This window comes from Physella acuta, unplaced genomic scaffold, assembly GCF_028476545.2.
Source record: "Physella acuta isolate Inbredline_101_S28 unplaced genomic scaffold, ASM2847654v3 ptg000737l, whole genome shotgun sequence".
NCBI classification, from domain to species: Eukaryota; Metazoa; Mollusca; class Gastropoda; family Physidae; genus Physella; species Physella acuta.
The window spans coordinates 50,015-66,532 of NW_026732255.1; the positions used below are offsets into that span (position 1 = coordinate 50,015).

The window sequence follows — 16,518 nt, forward strand, 5'->3', positions numbered from 1 at the left end:
CTTAGGGGGCGCCAAAATGGGTTGGAAAAAGTAATCGGAAGTTTGATGGGAGGGGGGGGGGGGTTAAATCGAAAGTTTGAGGGGGGTGCAAATCAGAAGTTTGAGGGGGTTGCAAATCGAAATATATCTGAGCAAACGTACAAATAAAAATACAAACATATTGTAAACGTAACAAAAGCTTTTATAATAACAATACTCACTGCAGCAGAATCAGCAACAGCTATCAGAAACAAGATAACAAATCCACTACCCGCCATTGTGGTCTTATTTTCAGGTGCGTTGATCTGTTACTATATTTGTATCCCGGGCACGTCTAATTAAAAGTTCTCTAAGCATATGTTGTTAATCCTTATCTATAACGTGGGCTGCCCTACCTACATGATATCAAACACAGTAAGCAAGTAAAATAAATATCATGCTTCGGCAGTGGCGTGCTGTCCATAGGCTCATGTGACTTGGCTAGACCCCCTAACAGTTGTAGCAAATGTAAAATTTTGACCAATGTTTTTGTGATTAGTCGCGGTCGTCACAGTACATAACATTTTTTTACCGCACTCCCACAGACTCCCCGCCCCCCCCCCCCTATTTAGTCCCCAGTGAGAAAATTCACCGCACTCCTACAGGGCTAATGTCTCAACTTTTTAAACGAGTCCTTGCACTTTGCCGATTCAACCTGTTTAGTTAATTAATAGTAAGGGTAAAAGAAACGAGCGAGGGCATCTGTTTTTGTAGTGTGAAAATTAATCGTGTATTTACTATGTGGAAAGCTTCAACTTCTATTTGTCTCACAAAACTACGCCCCTGCCTGCTCACATAGCCGTACATGCGCCACGTTGCATGTTATTAACACAAAGTAAGGTTGTGTAATAGACTAACATTTTTACAGTGGTATTCGAAATTGTGTTTTTCTACACACCTACATTAGATTGTAACTGTTGTTTTGAGACTCTTGGCAGTAACGTATGAAAATGGGGTGAGCGGACCTTTGACCACAGGTGCTTTGACAATAGGTTGTTTGACCATAGGTGGTTTGACCAAAGGGGCTTTGACCAAAGCGGGTCTTTGACCAAAACGGGCTTTGACCATAGGGGCTTTGACCATAAGGGATTTGACCACAGGTGTTTTCTCAGCAGAGGGTCTTTGATCACAGGTGGTTTGTCCAATGCGGGCGTTTGATAACAAGCGCTTTGTCCATATATGGTACGGATTAATTCTAAAAATTGGAATCAAATACACGCGATTGATAATGGTGTAGCACGAACAAATAACATCAGTGAAGGATGGCAGTCTCTCCTCCAATGTAGTCACCCAGCAATGTGGCGTTTCCTTGAAGGTCTACAGGTGGACTGCACACGCTTTCTTGCAAGGTGTTGCAGGTGCAAGCTACCCAGCTGAGAAGCTATACAGAATGCTGCACGAAAATTTACAACGTGCTGTTCAGACATATGGTCAAAAAGATTTACTGACATATGGTCAAACAGATGTACTGGCGTATGGTCAAACAGATGTAGGCCTACATACATATTTGCGTGCTATAGCACATCTTTAATTTAGTTAACCATGAAAGTATTACTTCTTTGACTATGCTGTTGGCATGCTTTTTTTATCCTTAATGTATGATGTGTATTTTCAGGTATATCTACTTTATTTATTTGTAAAACTTTTTATGTCTCATTATTTGCGTTCCATTTATACTTAAAATAAATCTACGAGGCCTAGCACCAGCCTTTATGTGGAGACTAAAATATCGTTATTGACTTTTTTCAGTACATGTTAATTTCAATTAATGGACTCTCAGGAAACATGTATAAAAAATTTCATAAAAAACGTTTTAATAACAAGCTTTTATGTAATAATGCACTAAAAAGTAGAAAATAAATTATAAACTATTATTTAAATTACTATAAAGAAAAGCGTGGGTCACTTTAGTACCGATTGGATACCTTTACTAATATTTGAGAAGAGACCCACGCTTTTCTTTATAGTAATTTAAATAATAGTTTATAATTTATTTTCTACTTTTTAGTGCATTATTACATAAAAGCTTGTTATTAAAACGTTTTTTATGAAAAATTTTTCAGTACTTTACATGTTTTATTTACAATAGAGTTACATGACTAAAAACCATTGCGCGCCTACTGAACGTGATGGCGCAGCTATTGAACGTACAGTGATGGCGCAGCTATTGAACGTGATGACGCGTGTGGTGTGGTTGGCTAGACATGCCTAATAATTCGGTCCAAATTTTAATTAATTAATACAAAAATAATTAGGCATCCAATTAAGTCAAATTTAGTTTCAGATTGCATTGTCTTCATGTCTTGACCCACGTGCAAACTGTGAATCGTATCGGTCAAGTAGAACTGTCCGAATTTTCACTCCTGCGTTTCCATCTAGACTGACGACAGACTGTCGACAGACAGAGGCAGTGAGTTAAATAAAAGCTTGTAATATAAAGATGCCTCTTTAGACCTAACGATCTATTGGGCAGATAAAGTAGAGCTTTTTTGTTTCTTGATCTCAGCATATGAAGGAATAATGTGGTCAGCTCTTTGCCCAACCGCCTTTATTTTGCCTTACCCAAGTTAGATACCCATCAGAGCTGTGGGTCACTTTAGTATCTATTGGATACCTTTACTAATGTTAAGGAAGACACCCACGCTTTTCTTTATAGTTATTTAAATAGTAGTCTATAATTTATTTTCTACTTTTTAGTGCATCATTACATAAAAGCTTGTTATTAAAACGTTTTTTGTGAATTTTTTTTTCAGTACTTTACATGTTTTATTTACAATAGAGTTACATGACTAAAAACCATTGCGCGCCTACTGAACATCACGTTCAGTAGGCGCGCAATGGTTTTTGAACGCAGCCATTACGTGATGGCGCAGCTATTGAAGGTGATGACGCGTGTGGTGTGGTTAGCTAGACATGCCTACTAATTCGGTCCAAATTTTAATTAATTCATAAAAAATTAATTAGGCATCCAATTAAGTCAAATTTAGTTTCAGATTGCATTGTCTTCATGTCTTGACCCACGTGCCAACTGTGAATCGTATCGGTCAAGTAGAACTGTCCGAATTTTCACTCCTACGTTTCTATCTAGACTGACGACAGACTGTCGACAGACAGAGGAAGTGAGTTAAATAAAAGCTTGTAAAAATCGTATGAATAGTATCAAAAATTTAAAATAAGTTTCTAATTTCTATTTTAAAATCTATATATTATGGTTAACCCCCCTCGGTGTCAAAGCTCCGCTGTTTTCAAAGCCCCGCTGTGGTCAAACCCCCTATGGACAAAGCCTATCTATGGTCAAAGCTCCGCTGTGGTCAAACCCCGTATTGTCAAACCCCCATGGTCAAAGCACCTGTGGTCAAAGCACCTAAGACCGAAAAGTGGTGTAGGAGCGCCCCATGAACTCAACATCCTCCCAGCCCCCCCCCCCCCCCCCCCCCAAAAAAAAAAATCTCTTTTTGTTCAGGTATCTTGGCGATAGTGTAGACTCCCATGGACTAACAAAATATATATTTTGACAGTTTTCAAAGTTTATTACCTACTTACTTTATAGTATACAGAATATTAAAGATTCATTGTAATGTTGCAAACATGTAAATCTAGATTTTAAAAAAAAATTGACGTTTTATATGAATTCCGCAGCCGAAAAAAACTAGTTTTGCAATCCTGTCTGTTGTTATGTGTGTATCTTATCACGATAGCATCATTGACGTTTGAGTTAGGTTGACAAATTTTCATATATATTGAATTTGTATTTTTCTTTCACCTTCTACGCGATTTGATATAACCGAAAGTGATATTTATTTCACTTCCGGTTTCTAAAAACGAATATTTTGAGCAGTTTAAAATTTACAAATTAGTTTGTAAGACTATTTTTCTTTTTCATCTTTTTAATTGAACTATATCCGCTAATCGGTAGTTGGAACTCCATAACTTCAGTACTGTTTCAGTTAGGTAGATGAAGTTTCATCTATACGATCAAAAAAATTATGTACAGATGACTCAAAAATTTGGAGTGGTTTCCGGTATCCGGAACTGGTAATTTTCTCTATTTCCGGTTTCAAAAATACCCATAAGTACCGTTTCGATTTGTAAACGAAATTTAAAGTTATATGCTGGTTTGACTAAAAATAAAAGAGTGGGTGCTCACTTATATAAAATACACACCCTTTGTTTGGGAGTCAATGGCCAAATTACCTACGTTGGATATAGTACTGTTTCTTTTTTAAATTCAGTAATTATACTCCATATTTTTAATTTTACTTACGTCATAATCATCATCAGATTTCAGCAGCAAGTATTCGCTGTTTAACACAGATAGGCATTTTAAAAGCTTATACTTTGATGTAGGAAGTAACCACATAAGTAAAAATTTGTAAAACCGAAAGGCGTAAATAGTTCACTTACAAATCGAAAGGTCCACAGTCTGACAAACCAGCAACAGTGCTTACATTTTCTTGTTCATAAAAATTAAAATGAAAATACCAAATCAAAATACCATCTGTTATGGCTGTGATGATTTAGATCCAGCGGTAGTTTCATACATTTCAAACAGACAAATACGTAACAGGATTCGAGATTTGATCCGATGTTTATTCAATCATAGGCTGACCCAGTGGCGTAGCGAGGTCGGGTGTCGCCCGGTGCGGCACTTAATGGTGTCACCCCCCAGAGACATAGCGACCCTTCCCGACAAACTTTCAAACTTTCGATTTGCGTCCCCCCCCCCCCTCAAATTTTAGATTTTCAACCCCCCGCTCCCCTCTTAAAATTTCAATATGCACACCCCCTCAACTTTTTCTCTAAATTTTTTTGCTTTTTTTTGCCTTGGTGTCACCCCCCTAAATGGTGTCACCCGGTGCGGTCTACGCCTCTGGGTTGACCCAATGGGTCCTACATATAATACTACTTTCTCCCAAAGGTTGGTTACAGACCTATCAGACACCTCGACAAGGCAGACTCTCTCTCACAATAACTAGACGGACTCAAACTTCGACTTAAAATTTCCAGGTCGGATTTCCTTACACCAAGAATATCAAGACAAAACTCACTCTCTCATCTAAAGCCCAGACGGAATAAATACCACTTTCGGTTACTGGAAATCGATCAAAAGATAAAAGAAAACTTTCACTATCCTTTTTCTCAACAGCAACACAAAGAAAAATCTCTCTCTCTCTCTCTCTCTCTCTCTCTCTCTCTTTATATATATATATATATATATATATATATATATATATATATATATATATATATATATATATATATATATCTATATATATATATATATATATATATATAAAGTGGGGGGTCCCATCCTTCACGAACTACTGATACTGTTTTAAAGCAACACATTTTCAGTCGCAGTATTGGTAGTGTCGAATTCACAATTTATGAATTACTGAAAAGTAGAAAATAAAACAACTAAATAGCAGGGTATGCTGCGCTGCGGGTCGGCTCGTCTTACATAAAGGGTAAAGATTCCATGCATTCATTTTTTTAAAATTAGAATACAAATGTGAACAGTTAAAGCACTAGCTACAGTTATTCATTCATTGTAGAATTGGAACTTTGTAACTATAAAACTATAGGTGCAAAATATATGAATTGAATTAAATTTATGAAAAAAACAAATTTAAATTTATTGAAAATGAAGCCTCAGAAATAATTTCATTTTAGAAAAAGCAATATACAAGAGTTGTACATAAAACTCAAGTAGTGTAGACAAATAAGTTTCCATCATTTGTTACATTTTAATGTTAAAAATAAACCTGCATCATCTTCCAAAACGATGCATCTGAACAAAGTTCACACGAAGCTGTCGGTTCAATCTCTGTTGTCGTGATTTTTTTCCTTTTTGGTGTCGTTGGTGTGCTTTTTGTCCGTTTTGTTGTTGTCGTGGTTTTCATCCGTTTTGTTGTTGTTGTCGTGGTTTTCGCCCTTTTAGTTGTGATACTTGGGCAAGTGGACAAGATTTTCTTTCCCTTAACGGGGCACCGGCACGTGCAGTCTTTACCCACAAACGCTTCCTCCGGGCAGATGGGTTTGTTTTCACACTGATCGGCGCAGTCGTATCTAATGTTCGCGTCTTTAATGTCGTAAAAACTCAAATTTTTAGCCGTTCCTATGATATCTTGATAAGCCGGGTCAATGGTTCGCAGTGTGATTTCACCATTTGCGGAAAAATATTTGTTACCGTAGTGCATGATGCTTTGGTAGTCGTAAGGCGTGTAATTTAAGAAAGCCTCTGGGAACAATTTCTTAAAATTATATAGCCGTTGCTTGTCAATATTTTCAATCATAATTTCAATATAGTCATCTCTGTCCGGCCGACCTTGTTCGTGATTATAACCGATAGCGTGGCCAACTTCGTGAATAATGATCTGTTTTTTCCTACAGTTCCCGGCCAATGTCACTTTTTGAGGGCCCCCAAGCATACCAACATGAGAAGCACAACCAGGCCCGTCGTCGAAGTTTATATAATTTTCATCAGATGAATCTGCCGGCTCTATCTTAATGCAGGTGTGCTTTTGCCATTCGTCTATGGCTTTCATGATTTCTCGTATATCTTTTGTATTAAACACGTCAGGGGTTATTTTATAAGGAATTCTTTTATCTGGCCAAATTCGCGATGGTTGTATATTAGTATTTAACTCAACTGGCACTGGATTATCTTCATCTTCCGTATTGGGCAATTCCTTTGAAAGAAAAATTAGAATGAGAGAAAAAAACAAGCAAACAAACAAAAAAAAACTCATAAAACAAACCAAAAAAAAGAATTATTATAAACTTACATTTTAAATAAAATAAACGGTCAGAATATAACAGTTTTTTTTATAAAAAATTTCGATGAATTTCTTTCAATTAAGTTTATCATTGTTCTTAACATTGGCTAACCGGCAAAAAAAAAAACCTCAGAGTTATTTCAAAGATCTTTTCTCGGTGTGAATCTTTTTCCTGATATTTTTTGCCAAAGTTCTCGTTATATATATCTTTTTTCCGAGAAATTTTTTGAGATATTATATTCCAGAGATCATCTTGCCGCCGGCAGACCAAATTTCTAAATTATGATAAATTTAGGTTTTAATCTTTGAAAGTTCACTATTATATTATTATTTAATAACTTTAATTAATTCATCCATTACTAAAACTTTAAATGTCTAAATAAAATAATTTAAAAAAAAAAAAAAACAACAAAACATATACCTCCCGAGATAGTACTTGTTCAGGGGTCAGTAGAATGTCCAGTTCGTATAGGATTAGATTGTCGTCGGCTTGGCTATCCGGTGCTCTCTTTGCCATAGAGGCTTTGGCTATTTGCTCGTCCATCGTTTGAGTTGTCGTCTGGTCTGACGGTGCGGGTATCTGTAACAGAAGATATCACTAGTGGAGTCACAAAGTGTCAAAGAGAACAGAAATATAATGTTTTAGAAAATAAAGCGGGAGTGATCTCCCCTAAACTCTCTCGAATATTCTTATATAACACTACGGGGATGGCAACTGGGGATATGGACATGATTTTTAATCCATTTTTAATTACGATTCTGAAAGAATGGCATTAGATTACACATTAAACTTCACGTCAAACTTGAAGGGATTCAAACAAAATTAAAAGCACGTTCACATCCAACACTTGAAATTACCCCGCAAAGATCTCTCGCCCTCTGCGAATTATATCTTTTCTTTATCATATATTTACACCTACGCTTAAGTAATCTATTAACACAATATTAACATAAAATGATAACTTACGGCGGCAGATTCAGCAGCCTTGAGCAGGAGCAAGAGAAAAAGGCCTCTAACTATCATTGTTGTACAATCTACATGTAAACTTTTTCTGTTACCATTTGCCAGAGCGAATTACTGTGTTGATAAACCACATAATAGATCAAATCTAGCATTGGCGTTTCCCAAAACCCCACTCATCATAAATAAATAAATAAATAAATATATATATATATATATATATATATATATATATATATATATATATATATTTATTTATTAAATATGTATGTATGTATGCATGTGTATATATACATATATATATATATATATATATATATATATATATATATATATATATATATATATATCATTGACAGAGTAATTTTGAGCTTTAAATTGAAAAGAAATTACATGCAGACAACGGCTTCTTTCTGAATATTTAGCCAAATATATATTTGACATAACCGATATTTTTTCCCCACATCTTTTCTTTCCCTCATTGCTGTATCAAGCAACCTATTCGCTCACCCATATAACCAGCACTGTTTCGGGTAGGTGAGTCAGGAAGGTTTGCGGTCTCGAGCTGATGTAACGAACTCGTGACTTTCGGGTTAGCTAGCGTGCTTCCTACCGTTTGACCAGGCAGTGCGAACTCTACTACAGATTTTAAATTCTTCAAAATACAATGGCCACATTTTACCTCTTCTCGTATTAACCTCAGTCTCATCCTATAAAAAAATCTCACCAAAATGTCGCCACTACTTAAAAATTTTGTCTTCCCCTTTTCAAAACCTCAACATAACCTCGCCACTGCTTTACCCACCTAGCTGTGAGGTTACCACGTGCGTAGGTCATAGCCGTGAAATTCAAGAACACATACACAAGGTATGAAATTAATATATTACTTATTAATCCGCCTAAGATTATAACTTCATTTCGACCTGTAATTAATTGTTGCACGCCGATAATAAACAATTGTAATTCAATAGTATTGCACTGAATATTAGAAGAAAAAATAAATCGATACAAAGTTGCATCAGAGTCCTACGCCTACTTCAGTAACACGATACTCGAACGAGTATTGGACATGAGGGAAGAGATTGAACACTATTTCGCAATTAATTAAATCTGTGTTGTGTTGGTAGTATGCTTGCATACTTAGTCTGGGTTGAGATCAACACATTCTATTGAAACTTACAGTCCATGGGGTAGGGGAATGAAAGTTCACCTGTTTCGGGTGTCCTCAGTATTTTATGGGATAATGTGGTCAGGATTTATTGCCCAGGCGCCTTTCATTCCTTATTGTCCGTCAGGTATTCATTAGAGCTGGGTGAATTCAGGGACGAACTACGGAATCCGAACTCGAGACTTTCGGGTTAGCAATCGAACGGTCGATATGAACACATAACATGTGTTTAATTTTGTACTAGACTAATAATACTTGGTGATTTTTTTTACACATACATGGTTTTGTAATGCTATTGAATGAAACAAAATTATCTATGCAATTCTAATTTTTATGCACGTAGCCACCATAGTCTATGTCCATGTATTTAATTAAACGTTAATCCCCCTTTTGATAATCCCCTCCCTTATCTTCTTTTAGTTTAAATTGTAATATCGGACGGGATTTCCTACAACGCAATTAAGAATTACGTAACAACATGAAATGCATCATACGACACGATGGCTCCGATTTCAGCCTGCTTTTCATTCTGGATTCACTTCTAAATCCTATGTCCATCCAAAAAAAAAACAGCGAGGTAGAAATAATTTTACCTTCTGGGTAGATTGCTACAGTGTTAACGTCCCCATCTAAGTATTATCTGTTTTCTGTACATCTAGAATCCGTGCATGATCCCCGTTCTTTTCATTCTCCTCACATCTTGATGTTTATAAAAATCTATTCTAGGAGTCCCTCCTATCTATTTTAAATTAAAACATCTCTAATGTGTAACCCTCTGCTATGTACACACTCACTACCAGCATTTCTCTAAATTTAATTAACTTTCCGCCTGTCTGTAATGTACCTTTCACATCACCGCCCACTCCTGTTACTTATGTTCTGTCTGATTAACCTTTTTCCTATTTATTATCTACCCTTTACAGTACCTGATTTTTTTCCACTACCTCCCCATTTTCTATCTCTAATTAAACATTTCCCTGTGTATTATCGACCCTTGCACATCACCCGCAGCTGATAGATTCCCCTTCGTCTCCTATATCGATAATTTGCACTCCACACTAAATTAATTAAAATTACAACATACCCATATATTTGGTGCGCGGACATTTGTCCACAGGTGCTTTGACCATAGGGGGTTTGACCATAGGGGTTTTGATCATAGGTGGTTTGACCATAGGGGTTTTGACCGCTGTGGTCAAACCCCCTATGGTCAAACCACCTATGGCCAAAGCACCTGTGGTCAAAGCACCTAGGACCATATATTTGATTATGATCCATAGCCAAGGCCAACAATAATGCGGTGAATACTATTAAAATAAAAGTATAACATGTTATAATTTTTTTTTACTTGAAGCGTCCGAGAAGAAGTGGTCACTGTTGTTAAACATTGAACTATCATCACATTTTAATGCGAATAGGAACATGTGGTTTGTTTTGAATGTTTTAATATATTTTCTAAAAACAAATTTGGTTTGAAGCAGTTTTATTATTTTTGTTACAATAATTTTCCTGAACGTACCGTTCTGTTAATGTTTTTACTTATAAAAACTTAATATGTTCATTTAGACAGTTTCCCACTGTTCAGATTATACACCGGTACACTGAACTCATTAGAGAGAAGTTGCAACGTCTTCTTTCTTGTTCTACATTCTTAATTGTAATATTGATGGTGATTTCCTCCAACAACTTTAAGCATGACCGTCAAAATGTTTGGCTAATTGCAGGACGTCGACGCTTATCTCAGTCTTTTTTCTCATTGCAGTTATTTCCATATATTTGTCCACCCAAGAACAATCTAGAAGTCAACAGTTGTTTGATTTTGAAGTTTTCTCTCCTAGATGTGTGGCTCTCTCTTCATAAGCCCGTGTTGGTATATCTGATAGCAGTTTTCCATCAGACTTTCTTACCGCATGCTCTGATTTTATCTAAAATAGCTCCTTCATTGCTTGTTGTTTGCTTGCAAAGAGAGGGGGGTAATGTTATGGTGTGTGTTTGATAATGCATGTTGGTGCGAACGAATATTGGTGCGAAAGTTATAATGAACGCATGGAAGATGTGATGCGGTACGCAAGAATGTGACAGTTCAGTGTAGGATCGTTGTTGCCGGGGAAGAATGTTAAATAGTGTTGTTCTTGTTGTGTTAGGGTGAGGTCGTGTATGTAGTCAAGTCTCAGTATCGTCGTCGTATGTATTATTATGGTGCAATAAACTGTGGAGATAACTAATGTCATTCTGTCAACTCATTGTCAACGTTGATGTCGTCGTACTTGTCAGAACTCTAGGTTGAATACTGATTAGGTAAGAGAGGAACTGAATGGTAGTACAAACCCTCTCACTGCATAGCTGCGCGATGGATACATAGACCCCAGTTATAACAGGTATCTACTGCTTTATTCAAACCAGATTATATCTAAGCTAAACTGTTACCACGGCAGTAAGTATATTAGAAAAGGTCTATAATGAAATCAAGAAAAGACGGAGAACCAAAATAACTAAGAACTTATCGACGAATTACTGGAAACCATAGGAAAGAAACGGGGAAAAAAGCAAAAGAAAGAAACGTATCGAATGCTGTTTAAATGGCCTATACTCCGCTGAGAGCTAAACAAGGCAAACGAAAGGGTGTAAACTGTAAAAATAAATTAATTTAGAGCTAGACCCAGAAAACTAGTCCATGTAATAGATTTGATGATTGTTGTCGTGGTCTAATTTTAAATACACTTTGTTTTTGTGTATAATTTGTTTTATATTTAATAATATGAAGATTAGTATTAATCTCTACAACTGGTTGTTAGATCCTTGTGCAAATACACGTAGGTAATTATTTTAATTCATCTACTAACCTGCATAAGATTCAATTATATCTCACAACTTGACACTAGATTATTTCAGTGCAAATTGCAATATTGACAATTTTATAAAAGTTAACAACCCATTTTAGTTAAGATTTATCAGCGTTTTAGACATTTAAGGCAAGAAGCTAATTTTTTTGCCAAAGTTTTGACACGTACGTCATTGTAGAATACAAAGAAACAAGTATAAACAACAATTGCATTTATTTCTATTTTTTCAAATCACATTTTTAAAAAGTTGTCACCGTTTTTTAAAACATGAAATTTTAAAACATTAAGAAACCACATTTTAAAAATAATTACTTTGCTTTACTAATTAAAAAATAATCGTTAGAAATAAAAGGGTTTATTTAGAATAAAAAATTAAACATAAGTTAATATAAATATAATGATGATTTTTAAAACATTGAAGTAAATCTTGATCTACACAATAAAACATATAAAAAAGTATTGATCCATATTTTTTCGCAGGTTTTACAACTATTTACTTGCATGTTTAGATTTTCTCACAATTGCATTTAGCCAGATTGTATATAAAATATTTATTGAATTTAAAACAGAGACAATATTATTGCAAAATATAACACGTGCATTGAAACAAACCTCAATTGTATATCAGTTTATATCAATTCAATAATCTACCATATCCTGCCACCATATATTAATTTTTAAAAAAGTAGGGTTTTATTTATAGGGAACATAAAACACGTACACTTAATCTAGGCGCGCTAATGTGTTACGCTTAATTTTTATACCTTCTATTTTTAGCTTTTTACCTGGGTCGAACACATTGATTTTGTGTTGTTATTTTCTTCGATGTAAAAAGTTGGGAAATGTAAACATTCAGAAAAATATTCTAATAATATATAGATCTAATTACAAAAAGCATTTTTTCTTTAAATTAAAGGTTGTCTATATTTAAAATAATAATTATATAAGAAGTTCAAAGTTTTTTGTTTTTTTTTTAAATTCGCCAGCTTCAAAGACAAATTATGTAAATTTAACTAAAATCAAGACTTCTTTTGAGCTACAAATAAAACGTACAATCTTCAATCATATGTTAAGCTTCATATCAATTCATATATCTGTCATATCTTGCCATAATATGTTTATGGAAATAAAAGAAATAATATGTTTTAGGTAACATAAAACACAAGTACTAGCCTCAATAATATGTTAAATTTAATATCAGTTCGAATATCTGTCATGTGTTGCCATTATATTAATTTTTAATTATTAAATAAAAAGTCAGGGTAGATTAGGGGAACATAAGACACACATACATTTAACGAGCGTCCACTATATGTTAATTTTAATGTCTATGTTTATATTTATCACTTGCTGTCTTGCAACACTCGGCGAATTTGTAGTCGCTGGTGTTACTGGGTCACTTGAACAATAAACGAATGGATTATCTCCCTTCCCGGGACACCAACACTTGCAGTCCTTCCCTACGAACGCCTCCCCTGGACAGATGGGCTTATTTTGACAATGGCCAGCGCAGTTGTACATTATGTTCACATCTTTGATGTCGTAAAAACTCACATTTTTAACCGTTCCAATAATGTCTTGATAAGCCGGGTTCTTTGTTCGCATTGTGGTTTGATTATTCGCACTGAAGTATGTCTTACCGTAGTGCATGATACTTGTGTAGTCGTAAGGGGTGTAATTCGCAAAAGTTTCTGGAAGCAATTTTCTAAAATTAGACAAACGCTGCTCTTTAATATTTGCGGTCATAATTTCAACATAGTCATCTCTGTCCGGCCGACTCTGTTCGTGATTATAACCAATGACATGGCCAATCTCATGAATGATAAGACGTTTTTTTCTGCAACTCTCAGCCAAGTATAACTTTTGAGCACCCCCAAGCATCCCCACTCCAGAAGAACAACCAGTTCCGTTGTCGAAGTCAACGTAATTTTTATCTGATTGATTCGCTGGCTCGAATTTAATGCAGGTGTGATTTTGCCATTCGTTTATGGCTTTCATGATTTCTTTCGTTTGAGTTTCATTAAAGATGCCACTAGATATTATGTAAGGAATTCTATTATTAGGCCAAAGTATTGTAGTGTTTAAAATTGCTCTGCTTGTTAATCCGTTCGTGTTGGTATTATAATTACTTGACATAGATGGATTCTGATTTTGAAAAAATTATTTGTTAAAAACATCACTTGACGTAGGTGGGTTCTGATATTGAAAAAGAATTTGTTAAAAAAACATCACGTAACATATATGAATGCTGAGATTGAAAAAAAAATTATTTGTTAAAAAAACTAATATGAATATTTTGTTCTTTACACAGTGAAACTTATTTACATGTGTAAAATTGTATGTGATTTCAGTTAAACATTAAAGTTGTATTGCACCTGTATAATACCCCAAAACAAATACGAAAATGTCTGTATTTAAATAGTTGAAGGAAACGTCAGATTTTAATTTTATTTCAATTACAATAAGCTTAAAAGTGAAAAACAAAAACAAGTGAATTGTATATACGTTTTTGCTTATATAGTTTTAAATAAATTATTATAAGACTTTCTAATCAATCAGTTGTTATGAAGTTTTTGATCAAGTTGATAATTTCAAAGGAATGCATCAGAACGAGATAATACAATAAATGTATGCATAAAATAGCTATAACGACATTTATACCTGGAGACTTTGTAGCTGTTTAGGGGTCAATCGCATGTCCAGTTCGTGAAGTTCGAGACTGTCGTCGTCTTGACTTTCTGGAGCTCTCTTGCTCATGGAAGCTTCGGTTATTTGCTCGTCGATTGTTGTAGTCTGGTCTGACGTAAAGGATATCTAAAACAGACGTCATTAAACATATATCAGAAGCTCATTTCAAAACACAATTACATAATTCAAATTTGTAACATGACTACTGTATGTAATTTAACAAAACAAAGAATAACATAACATTTGTTTCTCACAAGAGTAATATAATATAAACACTAAACATGATTAAAGTTTGCTATAGTGAATATTGTAAGATTCATTACAAAACACTTGATATTAGATTTTGTTTAAAATGACTAATGGAAAAAATCAGTTGTCAGTGAAGCATGAACGGCCAGAATGGTATGGGCTCAACTTGGAGGAGTTGCCTAAAACAGAGTGCGATGGAGAAGTGTCGTTGCATCCATATGCATTGCAAAGATTTCACGGGACTAATGATCACAATGATGATAATGATGATGATGATGGTGATGATGATGGTTATGGTGATGATGATGATGATAATGATGATGATGATGATGGTGATGATGATGATATTGATGATGATGATGATAATGCTGACGATGATGATGCTGATGCTGATGATGATGATGATGATAATAATGATGATGATGATAATAATGATGATGATGAAGATGGTAATGATAATGAGGATGGTGATATTGATGTTGATGATGATGATGATGATGATGATGATGATGATGATGATGATGATGATGACGTCAATTTGATCATTCCTTTGATTTTAAGCCAGAGGAGTATCATTAACACGATACAAATATAAAGAAACCTTTATTGTTTTAATGTTACTTCGGCCCTTGTATATAGCAGAAATCTGATGATACGTTACTTTTGTTGATACAGATCTTTAAAACAAAAACAGTTTAACACAGTTTATGTAAGTCTTTAGAAAGGAACCCTTGTCTTGGTGGAAAGTGCGACGTCACATAAACATTTTGCAGTGCTAAAACAGTTGAAGACCACACAAACCAAGATGTCCATTTTAAGAAATGTTTGCGTTAGTGCCATTTTCATTTAGTACTAATGTATCATGTATACCAATATCATGTATAACAATATGAAAGCGTAAAACCGCCTCGATCCTTAGCAAAGGATCTCAAACTCAAAATCTCATTTTTTCAAAAGTAGAAACTGTGACAACTTAATTTTAGTCCCTGTGGTCTTCAAATGGTTACTTGTGGAATGTCTGGATAGATTATCCCAAGGCACAAATGCCATTAGAAATGTATATAATACACTTGGTGCCCCTTTGTCAACAGTTCAAAATAGCATGAGCAGTAAAATTATAAGACAACCAAAAGAATAGCGTACAGCATAAGATCTGTATACAAACTTCACTAATTTTCACCCTCTGGTCAAAACTCTTCTATTTTTTAACTGATAGAAAGTTATAAAAAAAACACTGTATGTAATGTTAAAATAACATTTCTCACCGTAGCAGAATCAACAAACGCCAGCAGGAACAAAATAATCAATCCACTAACCGCCATTTTGATGTGATTATCCAATAACTTAATTTGTTACCATATACATATCCTAGGCACTTGTTGATCAGAGTCATCTACCCATATGTTATTAATCCTAAGTATTGTAAATATTTATCGTGGGCGGCTCTAACTACAAATAGGAAAAGAAAGTAACAGAGAGTTTGACATCTACCACGTCTGTTGTGGCTTTTGAAATAATGTCTGGTTCATAGAGAGGGGGAGGGGGGAAACCACGAACAGGTATCTTTGTTTTTCTATACGTTATAAAATAAGTAATGATCCGTAGGGTAGTTGAAGTAGAAGTTATATGAAGGAATCGTGACGTCCCGGCCGCCTTTACTTTCTCCGACTTGATTCAATTACCTATTAGAGCTCGATGGACTCAGTGAAGACCTGCAGTTCCAATTCCTCACCGAGATCCGAACTCGAAACCCTCGGGCTATCCGCCTCACGCTCTGCCGTTAGACCACGATCTTCTTCCTTGGCATTAGTG

At 35.0% G+C, this 16,518-nt stretch overlaps 2 protein-coding genes across 2 annotated transcripts; both read right to left on the reverse strand.

Annotated features, from left to right (window-relative positions):
* Positions 1-5,771: 5,771 nt before the first annotated feature.
* On the reverse strand, positions 5,772-7,821 carry LOC131950102 (blastula protease 10-like). Its single transcript, XM_059312146.1, has 3 exons — positions 7,765-7,821; positions 7,219-7,377; positions 5,772-6,710 (listed from the first exon to the last, which is right to left on the reverse strand). The coding sequence occupies exons 1-3, from the start codon at positions 7,819-7,821 to the stop codon at positions 5,772-5,774; spliced, it is 1,155 nt and encodes a 384-aa protein (XP_059168129.1).
* A 4,936-nt stretch (positions 7,822-12,757) lies between these two features.
* LOC131950103 (zinc metalloproteinase nas-1-like) lies at positions 12,758-16,028 on the reverse strand. The gene is made up of 3 exons (XM_059312147.1): positions 15,972-16,028; positions 14,431-14,583; positions 12,758-13,914 (listed from the first exon to the last, which is right to left on the reverse strand). Exons 1-3 carry the CDS (start codon positions 16,026-16,028, stop codon positions 13,078-13,080), a joined length of 1,047 nt encoding a protein of 348 aa, XP_059168130.1. The 3' UTR covers positions 12,758-13,077.
* Positions 16,029-16,518: the final 490 nt, after the last annotated feature.